The 17098-nt window shown below is 35.1% G+C and overlaps 1 protein-coding gene across 4 annotated transcripts in view; it reads left to right on the top strand.

Moving 5' to 3' along the window:
• The first annotated feature begins 398 nt into the window (after positions 1 to 398).
• Positions 399 to 17098, top strand: part of LOC121388387 (aurora kinase A-A-like) — a 45704-nt gene continuing 29004 nt past the window's right edge. For 2 of the 4 annotated variants that reach the window (XM_041519693.1, XM_041519689.1), the window contains exons 1-3: positions 8076 to 8179; positions 13147 to 13273; positions 13916 to 14024. In XM_041519693.1, the coding sequence (XP_041375627.1) occupies positions 13158 to 13273; positions 13916 to 14024 (225 nt within the window). In that variant the 5' untranslated portion in view covers positions 8076 to 8179; positions 13147 to 13157. Of the gene's footprint in view, positions 429 to 8075; positions 8180 to 11294; positions 11404 to 13146; positions 13274 to 13915; positions 14025 to 17098 lie in introns of those variants that run through there. The other 2 variants (XM_041519691.1, XM_041519692.1) reach the window with 2 other exon arrangements.

The raw sequence follows: 17098 nt of genomic DNA on the forward strand, positions 1-17098 counted from the left end.
TCAACTTGATCAAGTGTTAGCGATGGCTGTTGGTAAAACGCGGACCGGATCAGAACGCTGGTTGTTAAAAATATGTTATATTGTATTTTGGAATACAGTTTGAAAAGATAATTAATTTAGAATTGTTTATTTCATTTATGTAATTTACGTCGTAGCGATGCATAATTTTCGGCAATCTTCGGCTTTTAAGAACATCTAATAGGGTTAAATATTTTCAATAACAAATAGCACCTTTGTTTATCATTCGTGGTATCCTTTAAGTTTGTCGATAATCTTCGTTATTTTTCACGACGAATTGTAGGATAGGTTAACCAATTATCATTTACGATGTCATGTGACTAATTTTGACCAATGAGAGCCATTCCATGCATTAATGCACGGATTGTGAACCAATTTAATCACTTTTGACAGTCACAGTGCAATCGAAGGTATGGTGTGTGTGTGCATGATTGTTGTGGTGTTTTTTTATGTGTAGCATTTGAATGGCTCTCTCTCACTCTATCATTATTCCAAATTGTTTTAGACTTATTATGTGAGTACCGGCAATAGTAAGATTTATTCCTTGTGTAATTCAGTAATATTGACAATGCATCATTTATGTTAGCCCGAGTACTCTGACTGTAACTTGTGTAAGAGAGTGTTACGAGTGGGCCTTGGAAAAAGGGGGATTCCCAACACTCACCCGTAACACGCATTGAAAGTGATGAATCACACAACAAATTAACAAAGTTTATGAATATTTAATAAGAAGACAATAAGATATATACAAATACAGAGTATGACAGTTTCTAATTTGGCAGATGAATATACAAATACAAGTGGGCAAACAAATATAATGCAAAAGTCCACAATCAAGGTTATATTTACCCAAAGTCTAGGAATGTCCAAGTTCAATCAAATCACATCATCAAGATCCAGTGCACACAAGTCTTCCATAAAGTCACATAAGCAAAGCACATATTCTTCAATTCAAAGTTCAAGCGAGCAAATCATATTTTATACTTTGTCTCCGACGTGGAACAAGTTATCACTATATTAATACACAGTATTGTCTCCGACATGGATTACAAATATCATAATGCATAGTGACCGTCTGCCAGCAGGTCTACACATCAACTGAACTTCTCTCTCCTCTCTAACCCTGAATTCTGGGTAATCATAAGCTAAGAAGTTTGTAAAACTCACTAAAGGCCAATCTTATTATATAACACCAATCCAAGCTAATCAATCAGTCATTGAAACACGGCTCTGCTCGCTCATGCAGAACTACCACTCATACCAAGCGTAATCTTTGAATTTAATTACAATTTCTTATGTATACCACAATATTGTAATAAATAGCACTAAATAATATATACACAAACCCATAACACTCCCCCCCCTTCAAAGAAAGAATGTTTTCTATAATAGTAATTATTATGAAAAACTTCTTCATAAAAACAACAAAATGCCCAGAATTCATAATTCACACATAATACACTGAAAACTAAAAGCATCAATTTTATCATTCACTGAATGTCTATATTGTTCAATATTTCACATATCACAGTTCATAATCAATTAATTGGCTTGTTCAGGAAATCCTCTGGAGAGTGCATCAGCAATGACATTGGATGATCCCTTGACGTGTTGGATTTGTAAGTTGTAAGTATCCAACATAATACTCCAACGCATCAATCTCTGATTCTGGTTTTTCATCCGTTGTATGAATACTAACGGATTATGGTCGGTAAATACTTTTACAGGCCACACTGTTGTAGACACATACACATCAAAATGCTGTAGTGCTAATATCAAACCAAGTGTTTCTTTCTCAATAGTTGAGTAATTTTTCTGATGCTTCAGAAACTTCTTGCTAAAATAGCAAATGGGATGTTCAATGCCGTGGACGTCATCTTGCTGTAATACAGCTCCCGCTCCCACATCACAGGCATCTACATAAATCGTGAATTGTTGTTCAAAGTCTGGAGTCATCAACACAGGTGTATTTGACAATACAGCCTTGAACTTCTGGAAAGAATCCTGTTGTTCTTTCTTCCAAGTAAACTGTGTATTCTTCGTCAATAAACTGGTCAAAGGTGTTGCTATCTGGGAGAAGTTTTTACAAAACTTTCGATAATATCCTGCAACACCAAGGAATCTCATGATTTCTTTCCTATTTCTGGGTGTAGGAAAGTTTGTGATAGCTTCCACTTTGGCTGTAACAGGTCTCACCTGGCCTTGACCTACAACATGTCCAAGATAGGTCACTGTTGCCCTGACAAAGTCTGTTTTGCTCAAATTTACAGTTAACTTCGCTTGTGACAGTTTCTCAAATAGATGTTGAATCGCTGCTATGTGCTCTTCCCATTGTTTTGTTGCTACGATGACGTCATCCATGTAAGCGTCACAGTGGTCGACATCAGCGGTGACATTGTTGATCAGGCGCTGAAAAGTAGCTGGGGCATTCTTTAGTCCAAAAGGCATCACATTGTATTCATATAAACCTTGTGGTGTACAAAATGCACATATTTGTTTAGCCCTTGATGACAATGGAATCTGCCAGAAACCTTTCAATAAATCAAACTTAGTTACAAAATTAGCATTACCTATACGATCTACACAATCATCTATTCTTGGTAATGGATAGGAGTCTGTCTTTGACAAAGCATTAATTTTCTTAAAATTATTACAGAGTCGAACTCCTCCTGTAGACTTAGGTATAAGGATAATTGGTGAACTCCATGGGCTACTACTATGTTGAATGATGTCATTTTCTAACATATAGTCTATCTCTTTGTTCACTTGCCTTAGTTTGATAGGATTGCATCTGTATGCATGTTGCTTAATTGGACTAGTGTGACCAATATCTATGTCATGTTCTATCATATCAGTACGTGAGGGTGTATCAGGAAATAAGTGACTGAATTCAGAAAGTAAAGCTATGATCTCCTGTTTTTGACTTTTTGAAAGATGGGATAGTTTAAGATCTAAATTGTCCAAAATTTCTGAATTGTTAAGTTTGGTTGTGGGTACATCCGCACCTTCAAACAGTATTTAATATCACAGGCGTCCGCCTTGACATTCAACGTACACACTGAAATGCTATCTTGTCCCCTTTCATGATACTTTTTGATCATGTTGATGTGACAATACCGGTTTGACTTTCTTCTTTCTGGAGTATTAATCACATAATCTGTGTCACTGACTTTTCTTTGTACTGTATAAGGACCAAAGTACTTAGCATGTAATGGTTTACCCTGTAGTGGTAACAGTACTAGAACTTTCTCACCAGGCTCAAACTCTCGTTTGACAGCTTTTCTATCATACCATTCTTTCATTCGTACTTGACTAGATTGTAAATTTTTTCTAGCTAACTCGCTAGCACACCTGAATCTTTCTTTGAAGTCTGACACATAGTCTAACAAATTTGTTTCTGAATTTTCCTCTAACCATTGATCTTTCAAAACTTTCAAAGGACCTCTCACTCGTCTGCCAAATACTAGCTCAAAGGGACTGAACCCTAAAGATTCTTGTATAGTTTCTCTTGCAGCAAAAAGTACAAACGGTATGCCCTTATCCCAATCCTTCTCATGTTCCGCACAATATGTTCTTAGCATGGTCTTCAATGTTTGGTGAAATCTTTCTAAGGCTCCTTGTGATTCTGGGTGGTACGGACTAGATTTGAATTGCTTAACGCCTAATTCACACATGAGTTGCTGAAATTTTCCTGACATAAAATTAGAACCCTGATCAGATTGTAATGATTTTGGCAATCCAAATACTGTGAACATTTTTGTCAAAGCATCACAAATGGTTTCTGCTCTAATATTTCTCAAGGGAATAGCCTCTGGAAACCTTGTCGATGTACACATGATGGTTAGCAAGTACTCGTTTCTAGACTTGGTTTTTGGTAATGGACCCACACAATCAATCAAAATTCTACTGAAAGGTTCATCAAATGCTGGGATAGGTTGTAATGGAAACTTATGAATTGTCTGATTGGGCTTCCCAACAAGCTGACAAGTGTGGCAAGTTCTACAATATTCTTTGACGTCATTCTGAATTCCTGGCCAATAAAAATGGTTCAACAACTTTTGATAGGTCTTACTGACTCCTAAATGCCCTGCTAGTAGTGAGTCATGAGCCAAACTGAGAATCTCTCTACGATAACAACTAGGTATCACAATCTGCTGTTGTACCTGCCAAAACTGATCTATAGGACTATCTGGTGGCCTCCACTTTCTCATCAAAATGTCCTGATCCAAGTAGTATCCAACAGACACATTTTCAATCTCTTTCTCAGACAAAGCCTTATTTCTAAGCTTTTTCAACTCTGGGTCTGCTTTCTGATTCTGAATGAGTTTCTCTCTGGTCCAAATATCTTTAGGAATGTCATCACTCTGAGATTTCCTAACAGATCTATCAACTTCACCAATATTCTCATTGTCTAAGTCACACATAAATGTATCTGACAAACCAATCAACTCTGATTGAGCTTCAACAACTGATACACCTCTGTCAACTGACACATCTTCTGACAAATCAACTTGTTTTGGGCTGAACATCATCTAAATGAATGTCCTTCTTAGCCATAGCCCTGGTAACTACACACGAAGGATAAAGTAATATCTCATCTACAAAGTCTGATCCTGTTTCTACGTTATCTGAAGTCTCACAAATAACTGAATCCACACAAACAATAGGTTTTTCATAAACAACTCCGTCCTCATGACAAATGGGGTCATCACAAACAATTGGGTCATCACAAATATTTGAATCCAGTGAATCTCTAGGCTTAACCTCACCTCCAGCCAAATCATTTCCCAACAAAAGATCCACACCAGAAATTGGAAGCTTTTCTCTGACTCCCACAACAACTGTTCCTGAGACAAGTTCAGACTTAAGCTCAATTCTATGAAGAGGTACATGGACAAAACCACACTCAATACCCTGCATAAGAATACTTGTACCAGTATAAGTCTCATCTGACAAAGGAAGTGTGCCCTCTAGGATAAGTGTTTGTAATGCACCTGTATCTCTAAGAATAGTGATTTGCGCAGCATCACCATTACACAAAGAAACCTCACCCTTAGACAAGAAAGGATCATACGATGCCTTATTATCTAACTCCATCTCACCTTTTGTCTTTTCAACTGGAACCTCTTTGCCTAACCAACTACTTGGTGGCTTAACAAACACATTTGCACAAGCATTGGGAGACTTAAGATAATTTTGGTTTTTTTCAGCCAACAAACGACACCCCACTTTTAACGTGACCGTATTTCTTGCAGTAATTACACATTGGCCCTGCCAACTGACCATCCATAGTACTCCGATCCAACAGAACTGAATTCTTAGAAGAATTACTGTTTTGGTGTCCTGAATAGTTACCTGCGTTCTGATTGCCACTATCTCTCTGATTGCCACTGTAACTGCTAGAGTTATTGAAATTCCTAGTCTGACCTCGTCCCTGTCCACTATTACCCATAGAAGAGTAACTAGATTGACCTCCAAATTGACCTTGAAAAGACTGACCATAACCATGACCTCGAAAACTTCCGGGTTGAAAGCTATGATTAGTGGTACTACCACCTCTAGACTGAGTATTGCGAGAAAATAAACTCTTGTGGGTCAGTGCAAACTCATCAGCCAAAACAGCCGCATCTCTCAAAGTATCAACCTTGTGTTCATCCAAATATGTCTTAATCTCTGTAGGACTACACCTCTTAAACTCTTCAACCAAGATTAGCTGTTTCAAATTGTCATAATCCTTGTTGACCTCCTTAGATGTGCACCATCTATCAAAAGTAGTCTCCTTGACTCTAGAAAACTCAACAAAAGTCTGGTTATCAAATTTCTTGTAATTTCTAAACCTTTGTCTGTAAGCCTCAGGCACTAACTCATAAGCTCGCAAAATCTCTTCCTTGACTACCTCATAGTCTGCACTTTGTTCAACAGATAAAGATGCATAAGCCTCGTGGGCCTTACCAACAAGTACACTTTGCAGCAAAGTTGTCCAGCAATCCTTAGGCCATTTCAAATTTCTAGCAACTTTCTCAAAATGGTCAAAATAGGTATCTATCTCATTTTCACGAAACCTTGGGACAAATCTAATGAATTTAGAAATATCTGGCCCCTGATGATTAGGTCTATGTTGAATCTCCACTTGAGCTAACTGCAGCTGTGTATCTTTTTCCAACTTTAACTTTTCTAACTCAAACTGTCTTTCTTTTGCCTCTCTTTCTCGTTCTAACTCTAGTTTTAACTTGTCTAACTCAAACTGTCTTTCACGCTCTCTCTCACCAAACTTTCCTCCCATACTTTCTTGCATAACTTTTTCCTCAAGCTGTTCGTTCAAATAATGGAAGAGAATGCTTAATATTGCACCTTTCTTAGCACTTCTATCAAAATCTAATTCCAGGTATTCTACCAAAGCCCATAATTCAGGTTTGTCTAATTCAAGAATGGAATCTTGAGTCATAGACTTAGCGAACAAAGCAACATCAAAACTCATGGTGAAAAAATGAATGAGCTACCTATGCTATCACATAATATGCAAACCGATTTGTTGTGATTTCCAAGTCAAATTTTGTATTAGTACAGGAAAGTTTTGGAATATGGCAAACAATTAAATACAAAAACCCCTTAGAAAAATAAGTTAGGTTCGAAACGGACGAGCCCCCATTTTGTTACGAGTGGGCCTTGGAAAAAGGGGGATTCCCAACACTCACCCGTAACACGCATTGAAAGTGATGAATCACACAACAAATTAACAAAGTTTATGAATATTTAATAAGAAGACAATAAGATATATACAAATACAGAGTATGACAGTTTCTAATTTGGCAGATGAATATACAAATACAAGTGGGCAAACAAATATAATGCAAAAGTCCACAATCAAGGTATTTACCCAAAGTCTAGGAATGTCCAAGTTCAATCAAATCACATCATCAAGATCCAGTGCACACAAGTCTTCCATAAAGTCACATAAGCAAAGCACATATTCTTCAATTCAAAGTTCAAGCGAGCAAATCATATTTGAGATAATCTACAAATTGTTTTATGTCTGTAGTAAATAAACATTAAGATGCATACATGTTCATTGTCATGCATGGCTAAGATGCCTACATGGATTTTTTTTTCTCGGGTAGATTGTGCACACACGTGGATCTTATTTCGCTTTTATTTTTTGTAACAATGTGACAATTGTGAACTGGAATGACTGTCAATTAGGGTGTAACACATTCATTTTGTTTGCATTTGTCTGTTTTCCTTTTCAGTTTAAACACAAATAACCGAAAAAAAATTATATACAAGAAAACAGGTGAATGATTTATTTTGAAATTATATAATTATTGATAATTATTTTTATTTTTTTTAAATTGCACCCATAACAATAAATATGTTGATACTTGATTACTCATTGAAAAAGGAATTCATCTTTAATTTGTTAAAAACACAGACAACATGACAACTTCCTAAGCATACTTAAACAAAATACCAAGTGCGCTGATTCACTGGACGTGCCGGACACAGTTGTATAATAATATATATGGAATGCATATATATGCATATACTAGGATCATGTCATAGCTCTATACAAAGGGAATGACAGAAGCCTAATGTATACTGAAAGACTGACTAGGAAGAAAAAAGCACATAAAATATAACTTTCAGAAATGGAATGACAAACAGAATGACAGTCTTGAAACTCAAACAGTTATCCACTTAGCTAAAATATCCTACAATTACCCCCTCCCTCTGTATCTGATTTCCCCTACAGTTTAATGTGCTTGGTTTCAGAAATGGAATGACAAACAGAATGACAGTCTTTTCTCTTGAAACAGTTTTTTTTTGTGTGTGCATACAGTTTATTGACTTAATTTGTTTGCATAGTCCCAAATACTATGCACTAATAATATTTAAGAAAATTTAAATTATGTATCCATGGTATCTGTCATTACTTTCGGAAATGGAATGTAAAACAAAATAATACTTGGAAGGGCTAATAGTTTTGGTGTGTGCATATAAATCTGCCCATGTATTTAATATTACTTTGTATTATTTTGATGTATTATACATAACTTTAATCTGAGTGATGGGCTTGGAAGAACTCTGTACAAATGCATACAACTGAATCACTAGATAGTTAACAGGGTCTATCACATCACTTCAGAAGTGGAATGACAGACTAGTAAGAACAATGTATAAATGCTGATCATTGAAGTACACACAAGTTTAACAGTATCTATCATATCACTTTTAGAAATGGAATGACAAACAGAATGACGGTATTGGAAGGGCTAATGATTTGTTGGTTTACATGTATGACTGTATTTTATTGTATATATATCTTTTTTACCCTACATTGTTAAGGAGTCTTGCATGTTGTAGAGTACTTAATATTTCAGGAAATTGGAAAATAGCTCACAGCAGCTGTCAGTGTCATATTATTTTAGACATGGAATGATAGACTTGGAAGAACACTGTACAAATGCATACAACTGAATCACTAGAAAAATAGTCTTTTACATGTAACCATAATGTTGTCAATAAGAATGACCATCAGAACGATTGATGTATGGAGTCATTCTTTCATCTTCTGTTTTGAACTGGCAACAATAGAACAAATGCATATATTTTGCCATGTTCATTAGAAAATCATGAACTTTGTTTATTATTATCTTTCTTCTTTTTTTCTTTCTTTGACCATAGCAATACTTTTAGGGGTTTGTATGTAGGCTAGTGCGCGTGCCTTAGAGAGCTTTTATTTTATTTATTTTTGGGGGGGGGGGGGGGGGGGAGGTGGGTATATTGTGGTAATAATTAAATTATCCTGTCATCAAGTGCCTATGAACCAGTGTGAAGAATATTCGCTATGGACTGGTATGTATAAATAAAAACTAATATTTATTTCAATGTATTTGTTATTGTAGAAGCTGGAATCTGGTAGAATCTCCAATTCTGCCAGTTGAGACTGGAATTCCACTTTCTACTGGTAGATCCGATAGACCGACATATGAGTAGTCCAGTCAAATTAAAGTTTGACCCAGGACAAATTGCAATAGTAAATCATTCATGGTATTTATGGTTCATTAGAGTAATCTATGTGACATATCAAAAATGTAACTTTTTATATTTGGTGGAACATGTTTTTATTCAGGGTTGGAAATTATCACTTTGTGAGATTTCGTCTGGTCATTATCAACATTTTGGTAAATAATCATACTATTGCTAACTTGTTTATATCTATATCATGGTTTTCCAGGATGATCTTTCACAAGAAACTATTTTTAAAGTGGTAAAAATGAATTGTTATACCTATATATTGGTGTGGGATGAGTACCCTAACCCATAAAAAAGAAAGAAAGAAATGTTTTATTTAACGACGCACTCAACACATTTTATTTACGGTCCTAACCCATAAATGCCGGTTCTCAGCGGCTAACTTAGGGCCTATCAAATCCGGTGTGTCTTCTGACATGTGTGTCTTACAAAAAGAATTAACCGGCCTCATTGGCATCGTGGCAGGCCATCGGTCTACAGGCTGGTAGGTACTGGGTTCGGATCCCAGTCGAGGCATGGGATTTTTAATCCAGATACCGACTCCAAACCCTGAGTGAGTGCTCCGCAAGGCTCAATGGGTAGGTGTAAACCACTTGCACCGACCAGTGATCCATAACTGGTTCAACAAAGGCCATGGTTTGTGCTATCCTGTCTGTGGGAAGCGCAAATAAAAGATCCCTTGCTGCCTGTCGTAAAAAGAGTAGCCTATGTGGCGACAGCGGGTTTCCTCTAAAAACAGTGTCAGAATGACCATATGTTTGACGTCCAATAGCCGATGATAAGATAAAAAATCAATGTGCTCTAGTGGCGTCGTTAAATAAAACAAACTTTACTTTACAAAAAGAATTAATTGCTAGTGAATATAATACCCCAGACCCATATTACATTAGCATGCACTATATAATTAACAACACATACATAACAAGTCTGGGTTTCTGCCAGAGGGTGCCGAGGGTAAAATCACCTAACGTAAAATCTTGGCCTGAATATGTTCACATATAACCAACTCATGCATCCAAGTCATTGCCATTTTCATCTTCCTCTGTTGACTTCATGGTTTCCACAAACTTGTATGCATTCTGAACATGCCAATGAACAATTAAGTCCTTGGCACCCACATTTCCTCCACATGGTACTGCAACCAGATGTACATTAACACACAGCAAGTTCTAGTAGCGACATTGATGCAGGAACTTGGTATGAATGAATAGGAATCGGATATTGTTTTATCCCCATGCTTCTGGATTTAAAGAATTACCCATCCATTCCTGGACCTGACAGTACACTCTAAGGCTATACAACTTTGCTGCAGATGATGTCATTGGAAGATTGCATGGATGTATTGATGTATTACTCGGGGTCACTAGCACCTGGAATTGTTGCAACCTCAATGCATTCAGATTGTTATCTACTCCTCCTTTGTATATAAAAAAACACACCTCTAAGGCACGCACTAGCCTACGTATAAACCCCTAAAAATATTGCTATGGTCAAAGAAAGAAAAAAAGAAGAAAGATAATAATAAACAAAGTTCATGATTTTCTAATGAACATGGTCATTCTTATTGACAACATTATGGTTACATGTAAAAGACTATTTTTCTAGTGATTCAGTTGTATGCATTTGTACAGAGTTCTTCTAAGTCTATCATTCATACTAAATTATAGTGTCATTCCATTTCTAAAATAATATGACACTGACAGATGCTGTGAGTTGTTTTCCAATTTCCTGAAATATTAAGTACTCTACTGTTGATAATAAATGACCGGATGAAAGCTCACTAAGTGATAATTTCCAACCCTGAATAAAAACATGTGCCACCAAATATAAAAAGTTACATTTTTGATATGTCACATAGGTTACTCTAATGAACCATAAATACCATGAATGATTTACTATAGCAATTTGTCCTGGGTCAAACTGTAATTTGACTGGACTACTCATGTGTCTGTTTCTACCAGTAGAAAGTGGAATTCCAGTCTCTACTGGCAGAATCGAAGATTCTATCGATTCCAGCTTCTACAATAACAAATACAAAATGTACATTGAAATAAATATCACGTTTTTATTTATACGTACCACAGTCCATATAGCGACTATTCATCACACTGGTTCATAGGCACTTGATGACAGGATAATTTAATTATATACCACAATATACCCCCCACCAAAAAAGAAAGAAAAAAAGAAGATAATAAACAAAGTTCATGATTTTCTAATGAACATGGCGAAAATTCTGTTATATATGCATTTTTTCTATTGTTGCCAGTTCAAAACAGAAGATGAAAGAATGACACATCAATTGTTCTGATGGTCATTCTTATTCAAAGTGGAGACTCGATATATCCTATGGTATGTAAAAACGGTTATCTGGTAATATTCTGTGGATAATTTTGTATTGAAACCATCTTAATTCTGTGCAGCAAAACGGCATTGCATTCATAAGTTTCCAATCGTATTCTTAATAATGACAGTTTTCTTGGGCTAAAGTTGGCCAATGAATATATGGTATGTTATTTCTTCTTACTGTATTGTGTAACTATGATTAATAAAACAGAACAGTAACCAATCAATAGATAAACCTCGTTGATCATTTGACAGGCACCACCAAGAATTATTTCCAGGCCTTCAAAATGAAATCGGACATGACCAAACACAGACCTATGCAAAATTAGTTGTGTATTTTCACGGAACATAACCTTTACACTTGGTCCATTATACAACAGCATAGAGTAACATATTTAATAAAAAAAAGTATATAGGACAAGTTGATTTATAACAGGATGTATACAACTGAATATGCCTTGCTTGATACAGTATACATCATTTAGTTATTGTCTTGAGCAACTGAGTTGTTACGCTAGATGAGCCTTTTACGGAGAATCTTGAAGAAGTCTTATGTAACAGTTTAAGTCTTATGTACCCATCAATTTTCTTTTCCTTGACTTTCTGTGATACACCGAAATAATTCCTTGTTTTGTTTCAAGCCTGGAAAATGACATTAAATGTCAAATTTTGTCACTTTCATTTCGTGTTATAAACCCACTTTAAATAATAGTATTCAGTATTTGTTGCGATCATTCTGGCTAAAACATTTCAAATTTGGCTAAAGAAAAAATAACTTTTAGCCAAATTGGCAGATTTAAAAAAAAGCTAGAGTGAGCCCAGAAAGAGTCCACTTCAAGAGATTATTTTTGTGCTATCAATGAATAATGTGATTGACATTTTGTTACTCACGGAAACGGGTATAATTCCGGTAAATTTCATATCTGAAACACGATGTCACTAATGAGCTTAAAATAATTATTAATGAAAATAAAACATGTTAATATGATTCATGTAATTTTGTCATTAGGTACTTTTTAAAAACCACAAATAAATAATTATTTAAACCTATAAATGTAATACCGTAAATGTATTCATTAATGTTTAGACTTTTGATAATACCAGTATTTAAACATTACTCTCTTTTTTTCTTCATAGTTTTTGGTAGTGAGTTTTAATTTTTTTTTAAAATCTGGATAATATGAATTAAACATAATTTTTGTTTTATATATAGCGACACCCCAGTACATTGTTTATTGATTGTTTATTTGTAAGTGAATTGTAAGTGAATTACAAGTCTTTAAAAAAAATAAAAAATAAAAATACTTTGGATTATTTTCTGTCAGGGTTTTAGATCTATTTAGTTAGGCACAACTGGTTTTTTGTCTGTTCTGAGCACTCTTAAATCTTGTTAATTAGTAATGTTATTAACAGCTGGTGAAGATGTTGCTGAAATGCATTTCAAGTTACATCAGTCAAATTAAGCTTAATATTTTAGTGGTATTGAGGTAAAAATATTTTTGAGGTTAGCATATAACATTGTTTATACTCAATTTAGCTTGCTTGTTTTGGGCATATATATTTTGGGCACAATGTTTTACACCTCGACATTTGTGCGATCAAAAAGTCCCATCTATATAAAGTTATATAATTTTGAATCTTGACCAAAAATAATTGAATGCCTCAAAACTATTTCCACAGTGGAAGCATGATCAATAAATATTCCTTTCCTTTTACTGTTAATAACTGCACTGTTTTCTTCTGACGCAGACAGCACTGCCATGGAACCAAAACGTGTTTTGAAACCAGTGAACACCAACAGTATGAAATCGGGTGACAGACAGGAAACAAAAGCAACATGTGATTCAGGAAGAACGCCCTTGTCAAGTCAAACCAAGTATGAATCAGAGTAGCAGTATTTTTTTTTTTTAATTTTTCTTTTGATCTACCAGTCCGTTTAAACTAGTGATACGAATAAAACACAATGTATGGTTAAATAAATATGTACCTTATTTTTGGATGTCAAATTCAACAAGAATTCAACAAGAATTTGGATTTATTTATCATCGGCTGTTGGGTGTCAAACATTTGGTCATTTTTACAGATAGTCTTTGAGAGGAAACCTGCAACATTTTTCCATTAGTAGCAAGGATCTTTTATATGCACCATTCCACAGACAGGAAAACACATACCACAGCCTTTAATATACCAGAACTTTGAGGTGTATTGGTTGGAACAAGAAATAGCCCAGTGAGCCCACAGATGGGAATCGATCCTCACAATGTGTTTATCTGTCAAACAGGAAACCTGTTTTGACAAAAATAATAAAAAGAAATCTGATTGCAATAGATGCCTTTAAAAATTATTTTGTTTTGTTTTGCTTGACTACCCACCATTTTAGTGACATTTTTTGCTTTGACAAATGGAGAAAGCATTGCAGAGGATCAGATGGATTGCTTTGGTAACAGCATTTGAGTATTTTGTTTTTCACATTCTTATTCTGCATTTCATTACTTAGTAGTGTCAATTATTTTTGTAGAAAGTGGTCACTGGAAGATTTTGACATTGGAAGACCTCTAGGGAAAGGCAAATTTGGCAGTGTTTACCTAGCTAGAGAGAAAACATGTAATTACATTATGGCTCTGAAAGTAAGTATGTGTTTTAGTAGGTACTGGCAGGCCACTGCAATTAGCGTAGGAATTACATAAAGCATGGCCACATACCTAAAAATAGGTCTAAAGGGCGAAAAATAAGTGGTATCGCATCACAAAATGTGACACAAATATCGTGGTTTGCAAGTCAAATGCATTTTTGTGTAGCAAAGAATTGCAATGCAATTTTTAATTGTAATTAAAAATATATATTATTCTGAAAATGGTCTGTAGTTAGAATTGTCAAAATTTTGAAAGAAGCACGCGCAACATCACAATTCGATTCCACAAATTGTGACAACTAATTTGATTATAAATTTGATCATTTTATCAACAACGAACTACACAAAATACAGTCAAACCTGTCTTAAGCGGTCAGACAAGGAAGTAGATGAAAGTGTCCGCTTAAGACGGGTGGCCACTGAGTATATAGGCCTATAGTTTTTAAAACATTTGTTGCTGTTTCTTGTTTTACCGTTTTATTGTACTGGATGTGTGCTTCACAGTTGACTATAAATCAACTTTTGACATGTCATCTCCTTTAGAAATAATGCAAATGAAATGTATTAAATTAACCATCCTCAACAAGTTTGTTTTCGTTTTCCATTTAAAGGAGCTCAATCACGGATTTAGTGGACCTTGTTTCTCTAAATATGCATTATAAATGGAAGTTACATTCATTTGGAATACCAAACCTAGTTTACCAAATCGAGGGAATTCCACGACATGCTCCATTTTTAAAATTTGGAAGTCTTCTTGTAAAAAGTCATAAAAATACGGAAAAACAGACTCGTAGTGATGAGGCTATATATACGACAACCGTATAATGTATTTGTGGATTTTATATAAACGATCGCCATGTATAGAGACTTGGCAAATGAGGGCCAGCTATATACATGGCAAATAATAAAAAAAAAATTATTTCATGATGAAAATAACCGCGAATACGCTGAAATAAAATAATAAACAGTCGGAACATGAACTCACCATTTATTATTATTATTATTATTAGGCGCGTGTGCAAATTATTTTGACTGGTTCGCAAAGTGGTATTTCGGTTTTAATGTATAGCGTAAAAAAACAGTGTACTGTTGCATGTTTTGTCGTCCAAATGTTGGCTAATTATTACTTAACCCAGTTGAATCCAGTTCTACATGCAGGGACAAGTTCAGCCTGCTGTTTGTGAGTGTGTGCATGCACGTTAATCTTGCATTTTCATAGCCAAAACTCCTCCAGATAAAACATCGCGCCTCCACCCCAAAAAAGTAGTAGTAGTAGGCTAATAATAGTAGTAGTAGTAGTAGTAGTAATTGTTTATTATTATTATTATTATTACATGTATTATAATGTTGGTAAAATCACGTCACAGTGGGGTGGGTGGGGGCGGTTGTTACAGAAACGTTACATAAAGTTAGAGAGGGACCCGAGAGTGGTCTAAGCTTTACTAGTAGCCTATAAAAAAAATTATTTAGAGTTTTATTGGCCCTTGCAATTTTGAGCATTTGAAATGTGACTAAATACAGCAAAATAACCTTTTAGTCATATTTATTTTTGGTAAAATTAACTTTTTTTTACAAAATTTACATAAGCAGCCTCAAAATTGCAATCAATGAAAAATTATTAAGTTCCAGCCCTGTTAGTTTCTCTTTCAGTTAATCTACCTCGGCCGCTGATAATTTGTAATTGTTCGTTTTATTTATTTATTTAATCATCATCATCGTTATCGTTATTATTTATTTATTTATTATAATTAATTTTTTGTTAGTACTGTAGGGACAATATGACACTCTTCATATATCTATGGAAAATGTACACAAAAGGGTCCGCTAAATTCATATACTCCCCCCACCCCGTCCGCTGTTCAGAAAATGCACTGTTCGTACAGTACTTAGTATGTATTCCTCCTGTTCCAGATGGTTCGGTAATATGGATCAATCAAATACATGTACTTATTTACCACCTATATACATTTTTGCTGTGAATATAGCCAGCCCTCGTTAGTGGAGGCTATAGACACGGCCTTCGTATATATAGTCACATCGTATATAAACACCGTCTAGTTCAGAGTATTCTTTAAAAATGTAACAATACCTATCCCAAGTCAGCTGTTATGGCATATTTTGTATAATAATGAATTTGACAAGGTGGAAAATGACGGTGTTTGTGATCCAGATAAATTTACCTAATAGATGCAAAGGCCTAACTAGTCGGGATTGTCGACATTTAACATGCTTCTGTTGCTAAAATAAATTAATGTATAAGCTTAATATCATTCAGTACGTTTTTATTAATTTTTAATAACTTATTTTCATTGTTTTTTTTCTTCTATTTACCCTACGTCGCAGAGGACGGTCAAGCGTTCTCGTTAAACAAGCTTGGTAAATCATTTTGGCACTGCGGTTATTTGGGGGATTGCCCGTCATGTGACTCAAAATAGCCGTTATTTTTCTCAGAATTATGGACCGTACCCATAATTCAATTATTTTTATAAAATATCAGTAATAAGTGTGATATGGTGGTTATGTAGATGGTTCAATAAAGTGCTTTTAGGTACAAATCAAATGTATATATTGTCATATAATATTTTGTTGGGTCAGTAATTAGGTCAACCATCCGTGACAGAGCGCGTTTAATTATTAAATTCCTACTTCATGTGGTGTATTGTCATAGTAAGTGAATCTACAAATGTCAAGCGTAGCTTACCCAGAGGCAATTAGATGCCTTCCAGAGTCATACTTTCTTAATTGATACACAGTAGAGATGTCGGGACTGAATGGATACTAGTATTCCTGAAGGTGTGAAGATTGGTTATTTTCTGCACCTTATCGCTGTTGTTAAAATATCCCTTTTATATTAGTAAAACTGTAGTTGCTGCTTAATACAGGTATTTGAGCGATTTGGGATCTGATTTAGGTGGCCGCTGGCCATGTTAGACAGGTGACCGCTTATTACAGGTGCATTTACATTATAAATCATTTGGGAAGAAAAAAACTGATGGTTTAAGTCAGGTGACCGCTGAGTGCAGGTGGCTGCTAGGACAGGTTTGACTGTATATTGGGATATATGAATCG

Source organism: Gigantopelta aegis, chromosome 14 (assembly GCF_016097555.1).
Source record: "Gigantopelta aegis isolate Gae_Host chromosome 14, Gae_host_genome, whole genome shotgun sequence".
Taxonomy (NCBI): domain Eukaryota; kingdom Metazoa; phylum Mollusca; class Gastropoda; order Neomphalida; family Peltospiridae; genus Gigantopelta; species Gigantopelta aegis.